Source organism: Mustela lutreola, chromosome 9, assembly GCF_030435805.1.
Source record: "Mustela lutreola isolate mMusLut2 chromosome 9, mMusLut2.pri, whole genome shotgun sequence".
Lineage (NCBI taxonomy): Eukaryota > Metazoa > Chordata > Mammalia > Carnivora > Mustelidae > Mustela > Mustela lutreola.
This window is the reverse complement of record NC_081298.1, coordinates 21,619,538-21,645,911: the sequence shown is the minus strand read 5'-3', so window position 1 is coordinate 21,645,911 and position 26,374 is coordinate 21,619,538. Positions and strand designations below refer to the sequence as shown.

Sequence of the window (26,374 nt, the reverse complement as noted above, 5' to 3'; positions counted from 1 at the left end):
GGAGGGAAGGAAAATGAGTGAGTGCTTCATTGATCCGCTCATCTGGACTAGGGATCGGCAGAAGTTTTCTGGAAAGATAGTATTTTTGGGCTTTGCGGACCATATGGCCTCTGTTGCAGCTGCTCAGCTCCGCCATTGCTTTTCGAAAGCAGCTGTAGACTGTGTAAACAAGGGAGTGTGGCTGTGTTCCGATAAAACTATTGTTTCAAAAGATTTTATTTATCTGAGAGAGAGAGAGAGAGAGCTTGTGCACGAGCTGGGGTAGGGGCAGAAGAGGAGGGAGAGGGACAAGCAGACTCCATGATGAGCGAGGAGCCTGATTTGGGGCTCGAGCGCATGACCCTGAGATTGTGACCTGAGCCGAAACCAAGAGTCACTCGCTTAACTGACTGAGCCACCCAGGTGCCTCCCATTAAACTTTAATTTACAAAAACAGGTGGTGGGCTGCATTTGGCCCTTGTGGCATCATTTGCTGACACCTGCACTAGGCCAACAAAGAGAAGGGAGGCTATTTGAGTTTTCTTTTATGTTCCCTGATCCCTTGCCTTGGAATTGGCTTTCTCCGCCAAAGCAACAGAGCCATCTAATTTTTAATTCTCTGCAAATCTGAAAGATCAACAAAAGTATAGGATGTAGAGTCTTTTCACTGATGTGTGAGCATAAGCTGGCATAGCTAATCCTCAGCACATTTGTCTTGGTTTTGTTTTTGGTGGTTTAATTGAGGTATAATTTATATCTGGTAAAATATACTGGACAAATTTACTCAGTCATGTAAATACCACTTCAGTCAAGACATAGCCTATTTCCACACTCGAGAAACTTCCCCTGGGTAGTCAGTCCTTGTCCCCACCCCCATTCCCTGACATACCCAGTTGGTTTTGTCCTGAATTAGAGTTGCCCTGAGATTTTGCTTTCAAACTAGTCCTTTCTGCTAAATATTGAGCTCTTTAATTGTTTAAAATAACTCTGGATTGATTTTTTTTTCTTGCTGTTTAGATAGTCTGCCCTCATGCTGCTGCTACCCCAAATCACACTGCTTGAGAGAAAGGAAAGTTGCTTGATCATGGGGACATTTGGGACTTACAGAGGTTGGGACCTAGTATTTGAAAGGAAAGTCTCTGCTTTTGATCCGAGGACAGACATTGATTTGATGAGGCTCGGCAGAGGGTATAACTTCTTAGCCAAGATGGCGGCTTTGAGCCTGTCCCCTTTCAGCTCTTCTTCCTTCATACGCATGCTGTCCTTTCCACACAGACATTTCAGAGCACACACACTTTAGTGTACCTGGGAACCTCTGGATGTCGGCAGGGAATTACGGCACTCCCTTCAGCCCTCAGGGTTAGTCCTGTGCCTGTGTATGTCCCCCAGCACTACTGACGCATTGGCTTGGAGCCTGACATCCTATAAGACCGAGGCGCCGTCACGTCAGCCCTCCCCACTGGGTGTATCGGCCCACTCGGGACGGCGTGTGTGGCAGTGCTGTGCTTGCCAGAGCTGCCGAAACACTCTTTTGCTGCTTCATCCTCCTGGGTGCACGGTGGCCGTCTGGATTGTGTTTCCCCGTCGTTCTTCGAGTCTAGGGAAGGGCAGCCGTGGGGAAAGAAGGAATAAAGAGATTGAAAGGTTTTAGTCCCCTCTTAAAATTTTTCTGGGAGCTGAGTCCCATTTTTGAGTCGCCTTCTTGGTTTAGATGCTGAGGTTGAACGTTGGCAGGAACTCGACAGGAGCCATTCGGGAGTGTGGTGCAGGTTTCTGTACTGAACGGCCAGAATGCCGTCTTACAAGCTCGCAAAGGCCCTGTGCTGCTTGGCAGACCCAGAGTCTGGGAGATTAAAGATGAACATTCTTCAGGCTTTCCTTTTTCTTCCCCTACTTGAAATTTACACTGTCTTTTTGGCCTTGCACTGTGAGAGGTGTGCCTGGAATTCCCTCATCTCAGAGCTCCGTTGGCCACTTTCTTAGTTGTCAGGCTTGTGTCATTGTTTTTTACTTACGTTGTCATCAGCTGTAGTTAGAACCAGCTGTCTCACAACCGCTTGTGAAATGAGATGGGGCATAAATAAATAGAATTAATAGATAAATGATTACTCCTATATAAGTGGGGCCTTACTGAAGGCAGAGGACCTTGGTCCCTCTGTTGTCACCAGTTAGGAACTGTAACTGAATTGAAACCTTGAGTAATTTCGTGTTTGCCCCCATTTTCTTTCAGAACAGCACACTAGTGCCAGAAAAAGGAAGAAAGTGCTGAAAGCCGAAATGAATATCAAGAAAAGGAGTCAAGAACAATTCACAGTTTGTAAAGAGGAATGAAGAAACTTTATTTAAACAGGAAAAGGTCGAAATTGTGGTTATACTTTGGCTTGTTGTTTTTCTCTTCCCCCAACATGGAGTGGATACCTGTGAGCCCCGATACTCCGATTCCTCGGCATGGTGCCCTCGCCAGATGCTGTGAATAATCCTAACTTAGCCGCCAGGTGTTGCATTTGAAAAGTTGAAATTTGTAATTAATCTGTTTTGGAATAAAGAGAATAACAGGAACAGAGGCTTGACTGAGAGTTTATTCTAGGGCTTGGGGGCACGTAACAGGAGGACTTAGTCGGGACAGGCCTTTTTCTATGGTTCCTTCTTGCTTGCCTCTTGCCCAATAGGACTGCGAATTGCCTGGAAAAGCAAGCATCCTTTCTTCTGCAGCGGGGGGCACCCTCTGTCTGCAAAGGGGTCCTGTTGGTATCTGAAGACCCTTCTGCTTTTGCCTGGAGAGTTTGGGCTTGGCATGAAGTGGGGAAGGGAAGGAATTGTCTTAAAAGGAGGCTGACCGCATGAGTATTCTTAGACTCAGACACACCTGTCTCAGGAATGCCCCTCTTGAAGTTGTGTGGGGACTGCCATCACCTGGGCGTATAATACTATGTAGAGAAGTCATAGTGAATAGTGGTGTTCATGGATAGACTCCGGTGTCAGGCAAGCCTGCTGTCACCACTTGGTAGGATGGTTGAGGCTGAGGGACGCGGGGCCAGTGGCTACAGTTCTCTAAGCCTCTTCTGTGGATGAGAGATAATAACTTGCCCACATTGTGTAACTAAAGGAGCTTCGTGCATCTGGAGTGCTTGGCCCAGCGCTTGACACCTTCCCTCATTAGCCCCTAGTTACGTACTCTGGCGCTTCACCTCTAATTTTATTGGTTGAAACATCATAAATACATTTAGATAACTTTTGAAATACAGGTAATTCTTACAGTATTTATTGAATTGGCGGGTGGAAATGATTTTGATCTGAAGTCTTTCCAACTCAGCTGGAACCTTCTACTGCCCCTCAGGTGACGTCTGACCACCCTGGCCTGTCTTCAGCAAGGGTCCCAACAGGTCCAGGTCCGTTTAGCCAGAAGTTCCTTCCAACCGTCGATCCCCACCCTTCCCCTTGGCTATGAATTCCCACTTTCCCACAGTGTATTCGGAGTTGAGCCTGGTTCTATATTGAGGTCTCTTTCCTCCCTATCACAGTCATCCTGAATGAAACCTATTTTTACTGCTTTAACTACCATGTGGGCTTGGTTTTCTCCTGTTCCCCTCCTTACCCCTCAGGGTAAAGTTTCCCATCAGTCAAAATGGGGATAATACCTCTAAGGGCTTTGTAAGGATTAAAGGAGGTCATGCCCCAAACAACCAAAGTGCCCAGCCCTTCTCCTTGACTCAGTGTTGGATCAGCGTAGATACGGTCCTCACTGTTCCTTCCTGTGTGTTGGGAGGAGCACAGTGAGCAATCTGTACTATGTCCACGGCGTGCGTTTGATTGTTGAATTCACTCGATTCCCCAGCTTGAATTTACTGAGGCACCTGAAGTCTTAAAACCACACCAGAGCCCTGTCTTGGAATCAGGAGTCAGTTCCCAGCTGCACCCAACCCCCCCCCACTCCCCCCACCCCCCCACCCCCACACCACCTTGCCGGTTGGTGGGACCCAGCAGGGTGCCTGACCTCCCAAACCTCCCTGAGGCCAGCAAGTCCAGCCCTGCACCGCCTTTCTCCAGAGGGCTGTGGGAGGGAGCAAATGGAGCAATGGGCGGGAAGCCTCTTTGTGAACTTGAAGTTAATACAAAAGGGATTATCGTTAAAAGTGACAAGTCCCCCATTGATTAGAGCATTTCTTTAGGGGAAAAAAAACCCCAGGACCCCCATGGGAACAAGAAGCTCCCAGCCCCTTTGTAGGGATGGGTGAAGTCTTTCACGATGCCATTAGTGTTAAAGCGCAGGGATTGTCGCCACCATGGTTTTTTCCCTTTATAATTGCATTCCCTTCGAAAAGCACAAGGAGCAGTGGGTTCCAGGGGTCATTATTTCATCTGAAAAACTAATTAGACGTTGAGAGAGACCTCCATTTTTGCTTTTGTCAGGGTGGAGGAAAGAGATGAGCAGATGGGTCGGGGGAGGGAAGGGGCCTCGGGGCTGGCCATGGCCAGTCCAGCATCCAGCAGGTTCTCAACGGGCCGGCCTCTCTCAGCTGAAGTGCACTGCCAGCCCTGAGTGGCCAACCTTCACCTCTGGAGGGGGCTTTTGTCCCTCACTGTTGGTATGGCCTCCTTGGCAGAGCCACCACAGTGGCCCCCTGCAGAGCCTTTCCCACGCTTGACATTCTTTCTGGAGGGTACCCTGGGGGCTCCCAGAGAGAGCAGGTGGTCTAAACCCTGTGAAGAATCAAGCTGGCTTTACAGCTCTAGTGCAAGGAGACAGGAGACCTGCCCTCCAGACCCAAGGTCAGCGCTGTATGTCCCTGGAGACCGGGATCGCTGTCTTGGGGGTCTTCTGCAACTCGAGATTGCTGCGATTCTTCCTGCACTTTTAATCAAAACAGACGTCTCATCCTGACTTTTCCTAGTTGTTTTTAATTCAGTTAGAGCAAAATGCACAAATCTTAAATGTACAGCTCATTGAATGTTTGTATATAATGACACTGGTGTAACCATTACTCAAAGCAAAACAGAGAACAATTTGATCGTCCACCCTACCCCCTGAAAGTCCATGGATCCTGAGAGGCATGTATAGGGTAGGTCACATGTGGAGGTATCTGGCCCAGGTGAAATGGTCCGGGGATAGAAAAAGCTAATCATTGGGGCGCCTGGGTGGCTCAGTGGGTTAAAGCCTCTGCCTTCGGCTCAGGTCATGATCCCAGGGTCCTGGGATCGAGCCCCGCATCGGGCTCTCTGCTCAGCAGGGAGCCTGCTTCCTCCTCTCTCTCTGCCTGCCTCTCTGCCTACTTGTGATCTCTGCCTGTCAAATAAATAAATAAAATCTTAAAAAAAAAAAAAGAGAAAAAGTAATCATTGACATAGGCACCTGTGGTCAGGGGCTTCTTTTCTCTGCCTCCCGTTAACAGCAAAACTGCAACAAGAGAATTCTCTCTACTGGCACTATCTCCTAGAGATAGAATGCAAGCTGCACAGGTGATTTTAATTTTTTTTTTTTAAGATTTTATTTATTTATTTGACAGAGCGAGATCACAAGTAGATGGAGAGGCAGGCTGAGAGAGAGATAGAGGGAAGCAGGCTCCCTGCTGAGCAGAGAGCCCGATGCGGAACTCCATCCCAGGACCCTGAGATCATGACCTGAGCCGAAGGCAGCTACTTAACCCACTGAGCCACCCAGGTGCCCCTGATTTTAAATTTTTTAAAACCAGGGGTGCCTGGGTGGCTCAGTCGGTTAAGCATTTGACTTTTTTTTTTTTTTTTTTTTTTTTTTTTAGATTTTATTTATTTATTTGGCAGAGAGAGAGAGATCACAAGTAGGCAGAGAGGCAAGGGAAGCAGGCTCCCTGCTGAGCAGAGGCCAATGCAGGGGCTCGATCCCAGGACCCTGAGATCATGACCTGAGCCTAAGGCAGAGGCTTACCCCACTGAGCCACCCAGGCATCCAGGGTCACTCTGTTCTTGAAACCTTGTCTTTGGTGGACTTCTGGAATTCCTTTCTTTTGTACTTATCTCCCTGCCTGCTCCTTCTTAGTCTCCTTCACTGGCTCCTCATCTTTCTGTGAAACTTTAAATGTAGGGGTTCCCTGGGGTAAGTCCTTGGACCTCTTTTCTATACTTTCTGTTAGTCTTTGGTGATCTCGCCTACCCACCCCCCCGACTTTCAAGACCCAACTGGCTGCCTGGGTCTCCCTCCAACTCCAGACTTACATACGCCGGTGGCCCCATAGCTTCTTCACTTGGACCGTTAAGAGGCATCTCAGACTCAACTGCTCAACTGTTCCAAACACAAACTCCTCTTTTTTTTTCCCCATAGGTTTTATTTATTTGAGAGAGAGAAAGAGCACAAGCAGGGGGAGCTTCAGAGGTAGAGGGAGAAGCAAGTTCTCCTCTGAGCAGGGAACCCTACGTGGGACTCGATCCCAAGACCCTAGGATCATGACCTGAGCTGAAGGCAGATTCTAAGTAAGTGAGCCACCCAGGCGCCCCCACCCAAACTCCTGATTCTGTCCTCAACTCCTAATTCTCCTTCCTCAAAGCTCCTAAATGGCTACTCCATCCTTCTAGTTGCTCAGGCCAAAAACTTCAGAATCATTCTTGATTTCACTCTAATCTCCACTTTATCCATCAGCAAATTAGTTCTCCTCTAAGAAAGTATGCAGAACTTGGCCTTTTCTCAGAGTGACTTAAAATGCAAATCAGATCATGTCATTCTTCCATTTAAACCCTGTGATGATGACTCCTGTCCTGCCTAGAGTGAGATCCCAAGTCCTCACCATGGCCTGTGAGGCTCCCCGAGAGCTGGCCTCCCAGTCCCCCTCAGCCTCCTTCTGCTCATACCCTCACGATGTTCTAGCTAGCCACGCTGGCCGCCTTGTTCTTGCTCCTTCTGGATTCTTGCCTCAGGACCTTCGTGTTGGGTTTTCACTCTGCTTGGAATGGTTTTGGCCCAGATACATAGCCAACTCTCTCTCTTCCTTCAGGCCTTTGCTCGAATGTCACCCTCTCACTGAGGCATGTATGGGTGATAGCTACAAAAATGTCCTCCTGTACTCTCCAGTCCCTTAAATCTTTCTCCTTGGCAACTGCCACCATCTAATATATTCTGTATTTACTTGTTTTTATTATTCTTCCCCCTCATTAGAATATAAGGTCTCTGAGATCAGGGACTTTGCCTCTTTGCTCACAGTTGTATTCCTAGTCCCTAGAACAGGGCCTGGCACCTAGTGGGTACTCTATAAATATTTGTTGGATGAATAAATGCTAGTGGATGAAGGATGACTTTGGCCCAGAGTGGACAGATATGGTGGAGAGCCTGGATCTGAGCTGGCCTACCGGGGTTTGAATCTCAGTTCTCTCACTTGTCAGCAGTGACCTTGGCAGCTCAGTTACCTTTCCTGTGCCTTCGAGTGCTTTGTCTGTGAAATGAGTACACTGATACCTCCCAGTAGGCTGTGTGAGGAGCATATGAAATTCTATGTACCAAGCTGCTGGGCTGGCATTCCGAGTCCTTATTTGATTAATGTTGACTATTTTTGTAGTAAACCTTGTCATACTTCTTTGGGAAATGTAACTATGTAAAACACATTAAAAAAAAAAAAAAAGCCTGGAGAGAGAAGGAAATTGAGATGCAGACCAGTATGGGGGAATTTTATTGTATTTATGAGGGAAAAAATGGGTCAGAAATTCAATAGGGTTCATTGGATATGATTGTCTTTTGGCTGCTGGTAGCAGGAAACACAGGTGGTATCTTCATCCTCAGGAATTCCTGTTGCAGAAAGAAAGATAAAACTCAATTGAGGAGACCAAAGCTAGGGTGCCTTTGGCCAAGACACGTGGAACTAGGGTGATAGGCACACCAGGATCAGGACAAGCGCTCTGGGTTCCAGAAGAGGCAATATGGGAAGAAGGGAAGGATCTCATGCGTTCCAGCAGAGTGAACCCAGTCCTAGCCCCATCTCTGCCAACTGACTCCTACTGACATCCTGGATCAATTACTTCCCCTTGAAGGAGCCACCTCTTATCCCCAGACAGAATCGGGTTAGGTCATTCCTTCCCGAACATATGTTCAACCACACCCCTTACATCTCTTACCATTTATCACAGATCACATAATCCACCGTTCAGGTGCTTGCATAATTTCTGTCTGCCTCAGTGAGGCAGTATGGAAGTAAATTCTATGAGAGCAGGGACCCCTGTTGACCTAGGCACTGCTGTACCCTCAGTCCAGAACTTGGCACACAGTAGCCATCGGATGACTTTTCCAGGGACGGGAGAACGGGTACTTCTGAAGCTCAATTTCCTTACAGGGCCATGAGGTGTACATAACATGTGGTGGGTGTACAAATGGGCCATCTTGCAAATCATTCTCCTCTGACGATAGAGGTATGAGAATTCATTCTTCTGTTGTTTCCTTAGCCCCCCTCCCCACCTCCCAGAGATGCTGGGATTTGCAGCCCTCGAGCTGGAGGGGGAACGATGGTTGGAGCAGTCTACGGACCCTTTCCCTCCTGCTCTGCGGCTCTGGGAAGTCTCTGGCTTTTAACCTGCAGGAACAAAGCCTGTTTTCTTGGGACTTGGCCCTCCCTGGGGACACTCCACCCTACCCACTGGAGCCTGACAGGAGCCATAAGGCCCGGGAATGATGACCCAATCTTAGCCTGAGTGGCTGGGGGGAGGCACTATTCTTAGAATTCTAGTCTTAGGGACCTTAGAGGTGATTGGAGCTCCTCTTCCCTCCACCAAACGGGAAAGAAGGAAGCTGTCTTGCTGTGTGCCTCGCGGGCTGGTTCTCGCCCCTCCTGCAGCCCGCCCATCTGCCTGCTGCTTGTGTCTCCACAGGGCTATAGTTGGTGAGATCTCTGGGCTCTTGGTGTCTAACTAGGTTGAGAAGAAGGTGAGGAAGCACATGGAGAGCTCTGCTGGGAACAGGATTTGCTTAATAGGTTGGTGCAGAAGTGACTGGCAGAGCCATGCTGGGACACGTTTGTGCTCACAGTTTCAAACCAGCCCCCAAAATACAGCAGAGTTTCTCCACAAACAGTCATGTCATCCCTGAGAAACTTTGTGAAGTGGAGCTCCCTGTGAAGAAGGGAAACAAACAGGTCTGGGGACCAGCTGCTTTGCTTCAGTTTCCCTCCTCTGTAAGACGAGAGCTCTCACTCCTGATCTTCCCTTACACCCAGTGGAACCATGAAGGTCAGTGACAGGAGGAACGACTGTCATCTGTCGTCCTCATCTTTCCTTCTCATGAGTGCTGCCCATGCTAGTCTGCCTGAGGGTGTTGGGAGGGGCTGGCATTTCCTTGGCTTTATAGTTTGGGGAACTTGCCAAGGGTTCCAGGGTGTGCCTCTCAGATCGCCCACATCAGAACTACCTGGGACCCTGGTTAAAATTCGGGTCCCTCTCGCTCTCTCTGACAAAAAAAAAAAAAAAAAATTCAGGTCCCTGGTCCCATCCTGGCACTACTGAGTATGTAACAATTTTCGTACATAGACTCTGAGCCTGGCCTCTTGCTTCACGCTGGAGAAACAACAGTAGCTAAGATCCAGTCTCTGGCATGCATTTTCTCCCCTTCCTCCAGTTCTTGATGTGTGTAAGGAGGGACCTAGCTCCCAGTTTGCTTGGCAGAGCCCCAGGCCTTTGGAGAGGTGGGGATGCTTCCCTTTTCCCGGCAGCCCACGGGGAAGGAAGCCTCTGAGGTCCGGGACCGCACACACGCATGCGCACACCCATACTCCTACCTCTGCTTCTGCAACATGGCCGCCAGGGTGCTCTCCAGGGGCGTCTGCTTTGCGCCTGCCCACATACTGTCCACCTGACGACCGAGCCGTGCCTTTGCTCCTTGCTCCCAGTTTTCCTCTCTAGTAGATTAGAAAAAGAGGAACAGTTGAGGTTGCTCTTTGGGTGGGATGTAGAGAAGCCTGGGAAAGGCCAGGGCGAAGTAAACAAAACAGGTGGGTCCCTATGCCTCTTCCAAAATCTGGTGTGGACTCTTCCACCAAACTGAATCAGACTCAGCAACATTGAGGAAGGCACTTAGTAGTGAAGAAGTACGGGTATTTGCAAAGTATCTCCCCACAGATTTCTTAATAATTATGAGGGGGAAGTATTAACTGGACGGAGGAGAAAGCTGGCGGACATCTCGTTAACCAAGCAACTAAAGTTACCATCACCAGTAATGGGGCAGATGGACACCACCTGCCTCCTGATACGGTGAACCAAGAAGGACCCAACATCACTGCTGTGAACGTGTATCCGGAATCTAACCACGACGCAACATCAGGCAAATCCAACACGAGGGACGTTCTATAAAGAATAGTTGGCCTTTACTAACACAAAATGTCAATGTCATGAGAGACTCCAGAACTGTCCAGAGTAAAAGAAACTAAAGAGAAAGGACCATTCCGTGCAACCCACGATCCTGGATTGGATCCCAGATCAGGAAACTTAAAAATCGCTACAAAGGACATTTGGGGGAAAACTGGTGAAATGCATATATGTACACTAAGTGCTAATTATGCTGTGATTATGTCCGAGAAGTTTCTTTTGTTAGCTGTTAGCAGGCACCATGCAGGAGTATTTAAGGGTAAAGGGTTGTGATGACTGTGGTTTACTCTCACACGGTTCAGTGAAACAACGTGCACCTGTGTTTGTGGGGTGTATTGGCAAATAGGATAAATTAGTAGTAATTGTTGAAGGCGGGGGAGGGGATGTGGAAGTCCATTATATTACTCCTGAGACCTTTCTGTAAGTGTGGAAATTTTCCAAAATAACAAAAGGTACAGGCTGTGATGTCAGGCTCTTTCGATCCGACACTATTTGGTGTGTGTCCTTTGGACGCTATTTAACTGCGCTGTGAGATGGGAGTCAACAGCACCTACTTCATAAGGTTGTTACAGGTAGGAAACTAGGAGAACGGCTGATTCTTGCGAGTCCAGCTCTGTCCTGAGGGCAGGGAAATGTCCCAGGGCAGAGCCTTGGTTTCCACCACAGAATCATGTCAAATGGTTAACCACCGTCAGTATTACTATGGGAGACTTGCATGGGGAGAAGCACAGTTGGTGTTCAGCGATCATTTTGTGGGTAGAGGGAAGCTAGGGCTTCACATTATGGCCCTGCTGCTAAGGCAAATCTGGAAGCGATAGATGCTGTGCAAAGGGAGGGACCAAATGTCCCTCCACCCTCTAATGCATCAAGACATAGGGAAAAATCCCCAGGCCGTCTGCTTACCCCTGCTGGCGGCTCATGATGTCGAGCAGTAGCTTGCGGGCTGACAGCTGGCTCAGCAGCTTCCGGTAGTTGTTCGTGAAGATGGCGTCTGCATTCCGAGGGACTCTATATGGACAGAGTCGGAGGTCAGAGGGTGGGGTGGCAGGGTCAGGTGAGGAAACCGGGAGCTGTACTCATCCTGTTCCTGTAAGGTCCTTCTGCTCGTTGCCCTGTCATCCCCAGAGAGGGTAGGACCCAGACTGGGAGGCTTCTCTGGAACTCAGGGGCAGACCCTTGAGACAGGCATTGGGGGGGCTGCTGAGGAGTTGGCTGGAGGCCAGCTTAGGGCTCTGTTCTGCACCCCCTAAGACATCCCCCACTAGGTTGCAGGGATAGTTTGGGGACATTGGGACATGGGCCCTGGGGGCAGGATGGCTTACCTGAGGGGCAGGGACGTTGGGGAAGAGTGGGAGTCACTGCTGAGAGTGAGGATCACCAGGAAGAACACCCAGAGCAGCATCCTTCACCCCTGTGGTGGCCCCTGGACAATGACAGAAGGAGAAGGTCAAGTGTAGCCATAGCCACGGGGATGCCCTTCGCTGGCAGGGCCCAGCCCTGAGCTTGGCTCTATGCAAACCTTAGTCCTTGTCCTTTGGAAGCTGTGAGATAGGAAAAAGGACCCAGACTCTGGAAATCAGACAGACCTGGGTTCAAGTCCTGCTTTTGCCAGTCATGAGCTCCGATCTCATTTTCTGCATCTGTAAAATGGGCATGATAAGCTACCCTCCTGATTCCACAGTGTTGGATGGAAAATTCATGATATTGGGGAAATTGCCCCAATATCCTCCCCAAAGTAAGGCATTGTTGGTGGAATTCAGGCCTCAGCAAGGGATAGGGGAACCTTTCCCTGGTCGTGTAAGTCAGCCACATCCACTGTGGCACCGACAGCAGCTCAGGCTCTGAGTTCCACAGATCTCTCAGTTCATAGCTGGGTTCTACCATCGCTAGCTGTGTGGACCAGGAAAAGTGGCTTCTCCTCTCTGGGCCTCAGTTTCCCTACCCATAAAATGGAGTCTGTTATACTGACTGCATATGGTCCTTGTCAGGGTTCGATGAGATGAGAGAAGCCTGGAACATAAGGAATTCTCCAAAACACTTACTGCTGTGACCTCATATCAGACCCACTCAGGGTGCAGGGCTCCCGTCCTGTTCTGTTCTGTGTGAAGTCAGAGGGAAGAGAAAGCTATACATCTCACTCCAGACATTTCCATTCCTCCAAAGGGTTTTAGCCTTAGAAGAGACCAGGGAGCCTGGGGAGCCAGTGCGACAGAATCATCTAATAGATCATGTAATTACCCTTAATTGGGGCCTGCTGACATCGTGCTCTGCAGTCAGGGGGAGAACAGGCCGGGGGCGGGGGTGGGGGGAGCCCGCCTCAGCGGGGTGCCGAGCCTCACCTGGCAACTCAGACCTGCCCACAGCGAAGCTGGGGTGACTCAGCTACCTAGGAATTGGGTCTCCGCACTTCCTACGCCCCCTCCTCAGCAGGATATCTACTCCATGGGGCTACAGGCCCATGCGGGGGCCCAGCCAGTGCAGAGAGGGGCAGGGACCTCTCCTTTCCCAACATCACCCCGTGACTTTCATTTTCTCTCCTGGCCTGTTGAAGAGTGATTTCCAGCAGGCAGGGCCAGCTCTGGCAGGATCACCTTTCCTTTTCTGGGCTTACCTGCCCTCTTAGGGCATCACGTCCCTTGTACCAGACACCAAGGTCTTGGCTAAACCAGGCACACTGTGAGACGCAGGGAACCATCTGTAGAGATGGCTCAGTACAGCCTGAGACCCTGCACCTCCAGAACTGGAGGGAGCAGCCCCTCCTTGGTGTGCACCCTCACCATTCCCTCCCGCCACCAGCAATCCTCCAGTTCCTGCTCATATGCCGTCCGCCAGTGAGTGACAGGGAGCTCACTACCTCTCAACCAGGATGTACTATTCTCAGCCAGCTCTCTTTTTTTTTTTTTTTAAATAACATATAATGTATTATTAGCCCCAGGGGTACAAGTCTGTGAATTGTCAGACTTACACATTTCACAGCACTCACCATAGCACATACCCTCCCCAATGTCCAAACACAGCCACCCTATCCTTAACCCCTACCCCCCAGCAACCCTCAGTTTATTTCGTGAGATTAAGAGTCTCTTATGGTTTGTCTCCTTCCAGATCCCATCTTGTCTCATTGCCCCCCTCTACCCCCCACAACACCACACCCTGCCTCTTAAATTCTTCATATCAGAGAGATCACATGAGTGCTCGCTTCAGCAGCACATATACAGAGAGATCACATGATAATTGTCTTTCTCTGATTTCTTTCGCTTAGGATAATACCCTCTAGTTCCATCCACATCATTGCAAATGGCAAGATTTCATTTCTCTTGATGCCTGCCAGCTCTTCTTGTTGGGAAGTTTTTCTTACCATGTCAAGTGCAAAGCCCCTTGTCCTGCAAAGGTGTGTTGAGCTTCTACCTTCCTCATAAGGACTGGGGCTACAGAAAGCATGAGAACGTGACATCTGCCCTCTACCCCTTGCCCACATCTACCTGCTGGGCCACCGCAGCTTCTGCTCCTTCCTCCACAGAAAAAACCCTTTGCTCCCCAGACGGAGGATCTCAGTCTTCTGTCCTCCATCTCACACCATATCTCATCTAGCCCTCCCTTCTCCTTGCCCGGTCCAGGCTGTCTCTCTAGCAATGAACTTTCCTAAGCACGGAGATCTCTGGAGGTGAAGAGAGCCCCTTGACATGAGTCCTACACGAGCACCTTTTCTTGTGGTCCCCCAGCCCCTGTGCCCCCCTGGTCCTCACGGCCCAACCTCATGTTCGACCTCTTTACAGCTGAGGAAATGAGCCCAGAGCGGGGAAAGGGTCTTTTTCCATGGTCTTCCTTCAAATTAGTTTTGGAGTGGGCACTTCAGAATGGCCTCACAGTCCCCAGGCCAGCAGCCTTCCTCCGGCCCCTCGAGGCAGCCTCCCAGATACAATAACCTATTCACAGCGCTCCCTATTCATGGGCCCTGCAGAATTCATCACCTGCATGTGGGAAGCATTCTGAAAAAAAGGGAAAGCTTTTGTTCTTTGTCATGGGGTCTCTAGGGAAGAAAAAAAGGGAGACAAACTAGAACATCTGCTTGGTCGGCACCTTTCCTATGCGCATCCAGGGGTTTCAGGGAGTTGAAAATAACCAGATAGGAGGGCAGACTTTGGGGGGCCAAGTCATAGTAAATTCTGTAACCCCCAGCTCTGGGCTAGGAAAACCCAATCCATAGCATTGCAAAGTTGCTCTGGACAGAGTTGGGACACAACAAGAATGACCTCGCTTATGGTTCCATAAGGGTAGAGATTGTATCACCAAGAATAAAACAACTACTGCCAGATGTATTCTACATGAGCCGTCTCCAGAGACAGAATTCCAGGGAATTAAGTGGAGCACAAATCCAAGAAAATCACGAAAGACTCCTCGATGGCTCCAAGGGCATTTTAAGGTTTATCATCTATCGCTATGAGTATCAGCTTTCTGCTGTGTTTACAAATGAATTCTGTGGTTAGATCTATTTGAGGTCATCTGGAATCGGGATAAATGGGCACTCGATCTACATTTGCTGGCACCTCTTGCCAGCCTCTGTGCCAAGAATGCCACAAGAGTCCTGCAGATGAGGCTTCAGCTAATGACAGTCTCGAGTGCCCACTTCTGAACCCCGAGGAAGAAAATCTTTTTTCCCTTTCCTAAACATTCTGCTTTGTAATTTTAAAACGTTGAAGCACTGACCTCCTGGTCCAGTTTATCAAATGTTTCAGCAACAGCTTTCCAAATGGAAGGAGATCTAAGTTTTTAATGAGGAAGCCTCTTGCACTGTCACTCAGAAGAGGGACACCCCCACCTCCTTCCAGAAAGGGTTTGAGGCGGCTTATGGTGAAAGGCACAAATACATTGAACCTTCCAAGCATGTATCAAGAGACAGGCGAGGGGTAATGGAGCCCTCGCTTTAAGGGCAGATAATTGCATCTGAAACCTTGAGTAAGGAGCGCAGCTGCCATTGAGCAAAAGCAAAACGTTATCAATTTCCAGGCGATTATGTTGAATGGGTTCGGAGCAATAGGATGGGCAGTATTGATTGGCATAGCCACTTGGCTCCTTTCCGATCTGCAGAACCCCGTTGTAGATGGGCGACTCTAGCCAGCTCATGTCTTGCCTCAGACGTCTGCCTGCACACCTGTGCGGGGGAGCCTTGACCTTGTCCACCGCCAACGGACACTGGGAACTCGTCTGCCTGCCTGCCGGCCGCTTCCCCAAGGTTGAGACACCACCGATCCAAGACAATCTCAAAGTGGCGCCAACCATCCAAAGTATGTTCCAGAGCCCCTAACTGGGGGTCTGAGTGTATTTACTAGTTCACAGGCAAAGAGGATGGTGGTGGCCCTCTTGGACTCGGTTTCTCTGAGTTGGTGAGAAGGTCAACCTTTTCGCCCCATCTAGCCCCAGCCCCCAGGGTCACCCTCTCTCACCTCCGATGTGGCAGGTGTCCCTCTGCTGTGAGGCACTGCTCCAGCTCCCTGGACCCCGGGATCGGCGTTTGCTCAGGAGCTGCGAGGCGCTCCCACCATTTATACCTTCATTTTCCTAAGCGTCATCCGCGTCAGAGAATCAATTACCCACGAGTCAACCAGAAGACCGTTCGTAGCATCACACTGACAAACCCTAATGGGTGAAGAGGTTTTTTCCCTTTGCAAATGAAGACTTGTATGGAACTTTCCCTTTATTCTGGTGGGAATGGCCAGAGCACGAAGTTATGATCTTATTCTGAGGTGAACGGAAAGTAAAATGCCGTTTCTCTAGTAATTGGAGTAATCATCTCAGGGAAACACCAAGGGTTCACTTATTCTCTGAGTTAAATGTGCCTTTTAAAAAGTTGAGATAGGGGGTACCTGGATGGCTCGGTGGGTTAAGCTTCTGCCTTCGGCTCAGGTCATGATCTCAGGGTCCTGGGATCGAGCCCCGCATTGGGCTCTCTGCTCAGCGGGGAGCCTGCTTCTCTCTCTGCCTTCCTCTCTGCCTACTTGTGATCTTTCTCTCTCTGTGTCAAATAAATAAATAAAATGCTAAAAAAAAAAAAGTTGAGATAATTCTGTGCAACTTTATTTCACGTTAGCATAGCTCCTTAGCGAGGAGCACTGTTTGTTTGCCTTATTAGGTTTACGCCAGCTGAGGCAGCGAGCCGGGGGAGTAGCTGCTGTCAGGTGTCAAGACTGCCTCGAACGGGTAACTGCCTCGGAATGTGTGAAGTGAGAGGAAAGAGTTGGCAAACCTTGGGAGGGTTGCTGTGTTTCCAGACTTCTGTGAGCCTGGAGCTGAAGAATTCTCAAGAATGACATCAAAGCGTGTGAGGCAGGGGCACCCGTGTCCCCCGCGGCTGTTGAGGAGGAACGGAAGGAGCGCTAAGCTTCACCCGCAGCAGGATCCTGCAATCATGACCTGAGCTGAAGGCAGACGCTCACCCAACCAAGCCACTCAGGCGTCCCAAGTTTTTGTAAGTTTATAAAATGATGCCACTATTACACAACCCTGTTTAGAATACCTGTGTCACCCCACAAGTTCCCTTCAGCCCGTTTGCTATTAACTCCCACTCCAACCCCAGACTCAGATAACCACAGTTCTGCTTCATGCCTTTATAGGTTTTTCCTTTGCTACAAAGTTCAACTGAATTATGGCGTCATATAGTATTGTAGTCTTTGGTGTCAGGCTTCTTCCACTCACCCTCATGTTTTTGAGATTGGTTCGTGTTGATCCAAGTGTTCACGGCCCTTTCCACTTTACGGCAGAGTGACATTTCGTTGTACGGAAGTCTGATAGCTTGTTTACATATGAAGGACATTTAGGCTGATTTCCGTTTATTTCAGGGCCTATTATGAAAAGATGCCGCTGTGAACACTCGTGTGCAAGACTTTGTACGAACGTGTGCTTTTTTTGTTGCTCTTGGGTGGTTATCCAGGAGTGGAACTGCTGGGTCTCATGGCAAGTGCATGGTTAGCTTTTTAAAGAAACCGCCAAACTATTTCCCAAAGTGGCCGTGACATTTACATTCCTGCCAGCTGCCATGGAGAGCTCCTCAAGCGCTTCTGAAAGGAGCTTTTCTCTATCCCACAAACACCCCTGAAGCACTGAATTAGGCCCTCACAGAACTCGCTGCACTGGGTGTTCGTTCGTCTCCGAAGGTCTGGTCCTATTTCTAACCTTAGGGGAGGGGGATGGACATTTTCTTGGGCGCTCAAGGACAAGGGCACATGCTTGTCTTCAGAGAGCTGTAGGGGGCAGGTGTGTGAGAAGCTGAGTAATTACTTCAGGCGGGGAGATCCAGAGACAGACACACTATGAAATGTTCCCAGAACGGAGAGAAAGGAAAAGTCAGAGCGAAGCCAGGAGAGCATCAGACAGGACCAGAGAGAAGCATGACTTGGGAGGCAAATGGATTTGGATTGGAAACGCAGCTCTGCCACTTGCAAACTGTGATTCTGGACGAGGGGTTTAATCTCTCCGGGCCTCGGTTATCGCATCTGTACAATGGAGGTGATACTATCTGTCCACCCAGAAAGGGCAGCTTATCGTGAGGATCAGAACATGTCTGAAAAGTACTGGAAACACATGGCAAGAGGCGGCTGTTACAGGAGTTATGAATAAACAGAGCTCGGAAAGCTGGGTAAGGTGGTGGTGAGGAGATCCGGGAGCCTTCTGGGATGATGGGCTTCATTTGTAGTATATTCTCAAACCCCTTGAGAGCCTAGCCCGCTCCCCCCCACCATCGTCCTTATCCTCTGAGAGGCGGTGGGAACCTCTTGCTCGCCACCGGCTTTCTTCCCAGGACCGGTTTTAACCCAGAGTTAATTAGCGATCATGCCTGCGCTAGGGGCTGGGGACTTGAGCTGTGGAAAGAAAGAGCCCCAGAGAAAGGCAGGCTCTAAAAGGCCCCAAAAGGCTGGGGCGGAGAGGCTCCGCCTGGAGAGACAAGCCGTGCATTTGTGTGGTCAATTTCCAGTGTGTTGGAGCCAGCCACTCAAAGAGGGCGATGCTAAAAGGCGGTGGGCCTGGGTTGTGGGGTGGGGGTGGGGTGGGGGACGGGTCATGGTGGGGGGTTTGTGGGGGAGAGAAGGGCAGAGGAAATTGACAAAGGGGGCCTGTTTGAGGGCCTCAGAACCTGCTTTGTAAAAGCTGCTTTCATTGCCCTCCCTGGATGATGGCAGCATTCCCAGCCCAAGGCCAGTGTGCCGGGAAGGGGAGGCCTGGACCCCAGACTCCCGGCTTCCCTTGACACTCCCCACCCAGTGTGCCTTCTAGACCTGTTTTTATGGAATCAGCAGCAGGAGCTGTTCCATGAATGTTCGTGAGTGCTATGTCAGGGTGAGGAAACCAGGGTAGTGGCCTCAGGCAAAGTCACCTTACGTTCCTGAGCCTCAGTTTCCTCTTCTGTAAAATGGGGCTAATGGGGTCCTTTCTCCCACTTCATATCTTACACAAGGAGAAGTGCCTGTGATTGGTTGGTGATCCAATAACCATCAGAAGTTCATCTCTTTCTGGAAGAGTCTGTATTTGGGAAGGTCATTAGGAGAGCTTTTTTGGAGAGGGGAGTCGATTGCATTTAGCAAATCAATTAAGCAATTCTAGGTTGCTTGGAAATGTCACTCCCTTAAGTATTTTAAACTTTCCCCTTGCTTGGAATCCTTGGGCCTGCCCCAAGGGAATTATGAATGTTAACCAGGTTGGTTTTCTGGGTTGGTAGAGGCAGTGCGGGTGTCAGGCAAGGTGGCACAGGAGGCAAGCTCTCCCCGGTGGAGATCTGACCAATCCTTATTTTATTTTATTTTCTAAATATTTTATTTATTCATTTGAGAGAGCATGAGCCAGGGGGAGGGGCAGCAGGAGAGGGAGAAGAAGACTCCAGCTGAGCAGGGACCCCCCCCAACCCCAATGCAAGGGGGGCAGCATCCCAGGACCCCGGATTCATGACCTGAGCCCAAGGCAGACGCCTAACTGAGCCACCCAGGCGCCCTGTGACTAGCCTTAAAAGACCTCGTTGGATCCCACCTTTCCAAGAAGCATTCCCATACCCTATTCCTCCCTCCTGGTCTTGCGCTGTGGTCAGCTGATTTTATATGTGAAAGTGTCTCCTTTCCTGAGACACTTGGGATGTCTGCAACCAGACCTGATGAATTTTTGAGCCCCCTAAAGCTTTCTTTTCCCAGCCTTAGTGAGATATAACTGAAATACATAAAGCTTTCTAATCTAGGTACGGTTCCTAGACCAGCAGTATCAGTATCTCCAGGGAGCTTGTTAGAAATGCAGAAACTTGACTCCACCGCAGACTGACTGAATCAGAGGCCAAATCCTCTTTGTTCCAGGTTTTTAAAGGCGTCAGGCTCCTAAGATGGTCTCTGAAGGCCCCGTGGTTCTCTAAACAGGGAGGAGGGCCGTTACCGCAGGCAGCCAGGAGGTGTCGTTGTTCCCCAGTCATTGGGAATGTCAGGCTTCCCTACAAACGCCAGATGTCCCCCAGTGTGGGGTTTTGTTTGCGGTGAAATCCAGGAGCGCCGAAGGGTCCCGGGCAATTACTTCTGTCAGGCGGCCCCCTCCTCAGCCACTGTCTTTTTCTGCCCGGATCCTGCCCTGGGTTCTCAGCTGTGTTTCGAATTAAGGAAGGCTGTGTGTTCGGCAAGTTCAGCCCCGGCCCCAGGATCCCCAGGAGAAAGCCCAGGGGAGAAAACCCACCATATGGAGGTTTCCTCCAGCCTGGCTCATCAAGTAATAACATAGGAGGGGGCGTCTCTCTGGTGGGAGGCCCCTTCTCCCTTGGAATCTGAGTTGGAGGAGCTTAGTTGACAATAAGACCTGCAGACACAGCCAGAGGAAGTTCCCATTATTTGACTGTGTACAGGAAAAACCCACAGCCTGTCTGGGACTCCACAGTTTCCAGTTTCCCATCTGAACTGGGTGCCCAGTGTCAGAGCCAGGCTGTGGCATCACTTCCCCTCCACAGTTCTAATGCAGCTATCGGAGCTCCATGAGTCCTGGAGGCAGCAGACCTGGGCTCCAGAGTCAGGTCCAAAGACCAGAAGCAGAGCCACTGATTTCTCTCCAGGGTAGAAGTTTCCAGTCTGGCCACGTCCGCCTGACCTTTCCCCACCTCGTGTCATCTGGTCCCTGAACACCGAGGCCTTGGAGGTGGAATGCGGATCAGCCTCCACACCCAGCTCTACCCTTGGAACTGGAACTCTCCTCTAAACCCCAGAATCCACCCCTAATCCATGGCTGACACCTGGCTTCCTGCCTAACTCCTGTCACTCTAGCCCCTGTGTCATCTCCATTCACCCCCACCAGATCCCTTATAGGAAGCCAGTTGTCCTGGATCTTGAAACTATAGCTGTAATATCTCTTCGATGCTTAACTAAGTGCTAGTCATATAACATACGCGATCTCCTTCAATAACCTTAAGGGTCAGGAGCACAAAGTGGTGGCATTTCAGGGTTGGAGCCATTGGGTAACTCTCAGATCTCATTCAGATAGTAGAAGGGGGAGCCGGGGCCCTGGAGCAGTGCTTACCCCCTGCTCTACCCTGCACCCCTCACTCACTCCGCCCCCAGCCTTAGCATCTTAAGGCTGATCTCTGCCAGCTCCCCCAAACAGGTATCAGATTTCCCTTTGAGCAGTATCAGTAGGGTCTCTGTGGACCCCAGTGAGCTTGGAACCAGAAGTCCCAGGCTTACATCTGACCCAATTCCCATATCCTTCTTCAGGTTAGAAATAGACTCAGGCATGCCACGAGCATTTCAGAATATTAATCAGTGGTGAAAATTCATCATTAATTTATTTGCATATTTCATCATTCATTCAGGCTTTCATCCATCCTTTGATAATTCATCCATCAGACAGCAATGTAATTATGCCCGCTGGGTGACAAGCTTTACGTTTGGTAGCCAAGAGCCAAGAAATGGTAAAATACAATTCAAATCAATAACTATTTCTCCAGTGTTTGCTGTGGGCCGTTCCCTGTGTTGGGGGCTCCAGGTGTTCTGTGGACTTACTGTGGTGGAGATTTCATTCTATCTAGGAAGGAAGGCCGGCAAACAGATAACCAGATAGGGCGCGATACCTACGGTCTGTAGGAGAGGTGTGTGCCGCATGCTAAAGAAGCAGAATGAGTGGGGATCTGTTCTGCTAGGGCAGAGCAAAGGCGGCAAAGGAGATGACATTTAAGCTGGGCTGTGAGGAGAAGGGAAGGAAGGCTTACTACAGTGTGAGCAGAGGCCAGGAGGCACGGTCATGATCAGTGAGTGACAAGTTGTCTGGTGTAGGTAGAGTGAAGGTCCTTGGAGCTTTGCGTGCATTGCACCTGGACCCCCACTTTCAGTGGTCTGGGGCTAGGGTTCAGGGTTCTGCTTTTTTTTTTTTTTTTTTTTTTTGTAAATAGGCTCCACGCACGCTTAGAGTGGAGCCTAACGCAGGACTCGAATTCACGACTGTGAGCCAAGATCAAGAGTAGGACACTTAACTGACCAATCCACCCAGGTACCCCATGGATTCTACATGTTTAACCAGGACCCTGGGATGATTCTGATGCAGGCGTGAGAGAGCACAGTCTGAGAAACCCAGGCCTGCAACTTCTTTGGCAGGCAATATAGAAAATGATTCTGGAACAATGCGTGAAGGCCCAGCTATGCAGGGTGTCAAATACCATGCTTCGGAATGTGGGCCTTTTCTCTTCTGGCGGGGGCGGTGGGGGGGAGAGCCCCATGGGAGGCTTTTGAGCCAGCAGCCCGGTGGGGGTACTAGAAAGCAGAGTGGCCACAGGGAGGGAGCCTGGCTAGGACGCTTTGACAGCCGTTCAGGCCTGTGGTTCTGAGGGTCTGAGCCAAGACCCAGCAAGGAGGTGGTGGGGAGCACATGGGGCTGGATTGGAGAGGGGTCTGGAAGATGGGACCACTGGGCCGGGGGTAGAAAGAACAAAGGAGGTGAAGGAGGCGGAGATGTTGAGAACGAGCTGATGTTTCTAGCTGGGGGCCTGGGGGGCGGTTGGGTACTGGGTACTCTGGTGGGGGGGGAGGTTGTGGGGAGGGGCAATGAGCTCTGATCTGCATGCAGTGAGCTTTTTGGACTCAAGGGGCTTCCAGAAGGAAGCATGTAACAGGTGGTTGAATCAAGTCTGGAGCTGGGAGCTGGGCCAGGGGCCAGTGAGGAGAAGGAAGCCAGAGCTGTGGATTCTGGGTGGGATCTTCGAGAGAAGCACACTGTGGGGCACGTGGCAGCAGAATCAGAAACAGTGGTCCAGAAGATAATTAGAAAAGAACATTGTTTGCTGTCAATGCACGACTTCTGTTTTGCAGATGGGAAAACCAGGACTAAGACACGTAAACGTCTTGTCTTTGGTCACTGTGCTCATCAGGGTGGAGCCTCAGGACTTTGAACTTGAACCTCTTTTTTCTTTTTAAAAATTTTATTTATTTATTTTTGAGAGAGAGAAAGAGAAAGACTGTACGTGGGGGGAGAGGGGCAGAGCAGGGAGCCTGATGTGGGACTCAATCCCAGGATTGTGGGATCATGACCTGAGCCAAAGGCAGACACTTAACTGACTGAGCCACCCAGGTGCTCTGTACCTGGTCCTCTTCGGCTTCAGCCTCCATGCTGTCTTCTCTGGGGAGACTCCAGGAAGCAAAGCACATCCCCAGAGACAAAATAAATGGATTCATAGACTGGGGGGTGGGAGGATGGGAAAGACGCAGCAAAAAGAACTTGCAAGAGAAAGGTGGTAGGAAACAGTATATTAAGGGAGTCGAATTTTTCTTTATTTTTATTTTTATTTTTTTTAAAGATTTTATTTATTTACTTGACAGAGAGAGATCACAAGTAGACTGAAAGGCAGGCAGAGAGAGAGAGAGGGAAGCAGGCTCCCTGCTGAGCAGAGAGCCCGATGCGGGCCTCGATCCCAGGACCCTGAGATCATGACCTGAAGGCAGTGGCTTAACCCACTGAGCCACCCAGGCGCCTGAATTTTTCTTTATCTTTCCCCACTAGCATATTTTGAAGCAAATCCTAGTCCTCTTATCATTGCACCCATAAATATTTAAGTATGTAATCTCGAAAAGATAAGGGCTCTTTCTTGAGCATAGTCACAATACCATTATCACACTTAAAAAAAAAAAATCTAACAATAATTCCTATTAAGTGAACCTACTGAGGGCAATTTGACAGGACCTCAGAACAGAAGCCTGGCCTGCTTATCTTGAGCCGGTATTGTCACAAAGTCATGATAAGGAATTTATATTTTCCCAAGATAATTACGGAGAAGGGGAACAGGGGATTGGAAATGTAGATTTGAGAAGCTTGTCAGGGCTCTGGAAAGGAAATGTTATAAAGGGAGGGGGAAAAACGGTCTGGAAAGATTTGCTGAGTACAAAAGAAAAGAATCTTCTTTCTGACTTCCCTTTTCCTCGCCCAAAGGCCTTTAGTCATAAATGTGAAATAGGAACCGGGTCTAAAGTGAAACCAAACAGATTAGAAATAACACAACGAGTAGTTGCAAAATGCAACAAGACCAACTTCTGGGGCTCGCTTCCCACCAAGGCTCTCCCGACTGCTCACTTCAAAGCAGAGGACCACTCTGCTGCCATTCAGAACGCTGGCTCCTGGGAGGTCCTGCAGATTGTTTATTAACTGCCTTACTAACTGGACTCTGCCCTTCTGCTCAGCATCGGGAAACCTGGATTCCGGGTTCAGCTCCTCGACAGAGTTGCTCTGTGACCTTGGACAAGTTACTGCCATTCTCTGAACTGCTCTGCAATGAACGCGAGGGTGTGAGACCCCAAGATCTCAACGTTCCCTTCATGGTCCAAATTCTCTGGCCCAACGAACACCTAATGAAATGTCCCTCACGCCCTGGGCTTCGGGATCTGGTGTGATGTTACCCTGTATCAACAACACGCTTGGATGACTCAGTTGAACAAACCCATGGAGACATGGAGCGTTTATTACAAAGATCCATGCTTCCCGGGCACCCAGGGTCGCACTTGACTTGGAAGGAAATCCAAGAGGTAGCTCTGTGGGCGCTCTCTGGACACCAGCGGAGGGTAGAGGGCAGGTGGGAACTGCACAGAGCCATCGGCAGATGGAGCCCACTGCCTGAGGTCCAAGGAGCAGATGGTAGAAATAATTTTTTTAAGGGACAGCCCGTTGTTCTCTCTATGGCAGGTAAAGGGGCTGATTGATGAATGGCAACCAGGGATTGGGGGTTGAGATGACCCTAAAGGCAAGTGGTGGTGAGAAGCTGTCCTATCATGGTGCCACACGCTACCGGCATTGTGGGCCTGACCTGGGGAGCCGCATTCGAGCAGAGACATAAGAACCGAGGTTGGAGGGAAGCCACAGGAAGATACACAGGAACATAAACCAAAATGGGCAGGGAAGAAATAATTCGGATCCCTCTCTGGGCCAGAAGAGCAGCCCCTTTTCTGAAAGCCTGTCCCCTGCCACCAGCCCCAGCTCCCCATAGGCACGAGCCCTGCTGGGGTGTGGCAGCCCTTGCTCCAGAGGCTGCTTCCCATTTTCTCAGTTCCTCCCATGTGCTCTCTCTTTCCCATGACAAGGTTTCTGCTGGAGCCCTGTCCTCTGCTGGGAAGGCAGCTCTCTCTCCTGGTCAACTTCGGCTCAGACTGTAGCTCAAACCTGCCGCTTTCATGAAGCTCTCCTTAACCTCCCAGTCTAAGACAAACCATGCCATTTTTAGGTCCTTACACCATTATGTACTTTATTATTTTTTTAAAAAGATTTTTGAGAGTTTTTTTTTTCTCTCTCTCCTTTATTTGAGAGAGAATGAGAGCAAGAGAGATCACAGGGGAAGAGGAAGAAGCCAACTCGCCGCTGAGCAGGGAGCCCAATATGGGGCTGGATCCCAGCACCCTGAGATCATGACCAGAGCCGAAGGCAGGTGCCCAATCGACTGACCCACCCAGGTGCCCCCACCATTATGTACTTAAAAAAACAAAACAGCACTCACCACTATTACAATTTCCAAGTAGTTTTTTGATCCTTTTCAAAATTTCCAGGGGCGTCTGGGTGGCTCCGTCGTTAAGTGTTTGCCTTCGGCTCAGGTCATGATCCCAGAGTCCTGGCATAGAGCCCCATATCAGGCTCCCTCCTACGCGGGAAGCCTGCTTCTCCCTCTCTCTCTGCCCCTACTTGTGTTCCCTCTCTCTGTGTCAAATAAATAAATAAAATCTTTAACAAAATAATAAAATGAAATAAAATTTCTAGAAATAATTTCATCCTTTTAGAACATTTGCAGGAACTCCCATAGACTCTTGGTCCAGAACCAACACTTGTTAACATTTTGTCATATTTGCTTTATTAATTTCTCTCTGTTTCTCTGTGTGTATGATAGATTATATAAGTTATATATACAAACTACATGTATAGCTAATATATATACGATTGTTATTTTTTTAAGTGCTTGAGAAAAAGTTGTAGACGTCTTGCCCTTTACCCCTAAATATTTAAGGATTATTTCCTAAGAACACGATCATTCACTTACAGAACCACACAATTAAATCAGATGATTCTTTGAGTAATGTCTGTCTCTTTTCACTTAAATGTAGACTCTATGAAGTCGCGGGCTACTTCTGGCTCACTGCCTGTGTGTGGATCACCTAGCATAGCATCTGACGTGTCGTCGGTGCTCTATAAATATTTGTTGAATGTATAAGAAATCCTGAATTGGGAAGGACTTGTCATCAATGCTGCCTTCTACCCTAGCCCTGAGCTTTCTCACTCAGCATGCTCTTGGTGTTGGATGGGGTTGGGTGTTTGGATTTGTTTTCTTGTCTCCATTTCTGGGGGGAATCAGAATCCCACCTGGTAAATTACAGTGCCTGGAGATTTGGCTTCTGTCAGTTTCAAATCCTCTCCAACCAGCCCTGGCCCTTGCTCAGCCTGTCTTGAGTGGCAGCCGCCTTTCCTCTGGCCCAGCGGCACCTGTCGGCTATCTCACCCAGTTAATTAGCCCCATGAGAGAGTTCTGGCAAAGACAGCTGGAATGCAAGCCAATCTTTCCATGCAATTGCTTGTATGAGGTGTTGGCCTCTGCCTTGGAAACTGCCTGTAAGCTGTTGGCCCA

At 49.5% G+C, this 26,374-nt stretch overlaps 2 protein-coding genes across 3 annotated transcripts in view; one reads left to right on the top strand and one right to left on the bottom strand.

The window, feature by feature from the left end:
* The window catches only part of RPN2 (ribophorin II), a 55,644-nt gene extending 53,106 nt beyond the window's left edge, over positions 1 to 2,538 (top strand). For both annotated transcript variants that reach the window (XM_059133281.1, XM_059133280.1), the window contains one exon: positions 2,210 to 2,538. In XM_059133281.1, the coding sequence (XP_058989264.1) occupies positions 2,210 to 2,222 (13 nt within the window). In that variant the 3' untranslated portion in view covers positions 2,223 to 2,538. The remainder of the gene's footprint in view (positions 1 to 2,209) is intronic.
* Positions 2,539 to 7,592: 5,054 nt separating this feature from the next.
* Positions 7,593 to 25,374, bottom strand: GHRH (growth hormone releasing hormone). The gene is made up of 5 exons (XM_059132926.1): positions 25,259 to 25,374; positions 11,610 to 11,710; positions 11,191 to 11,295; positions 9,702 to 9,821; positions 7,593 to 7,726 (listed from the first exon to the last, which is right to left on the bottom strand). Exons 2-5 carry the CDS (start codon positions 11,687 to 11,689, stop codon positions 7,717 to 7,719), a joined length of 315 nt encoding a protein of 104 aa, XP_058988909.1. The 5' UTR covers positions 11,690 to 11,710; positions 25,259 to 25,374; the 3' UTR covers positions 7,593 to 7,716.
* Between the last annotated feature and the right edge of the window lie 1,000 nt (positions 25,375 to 26,374).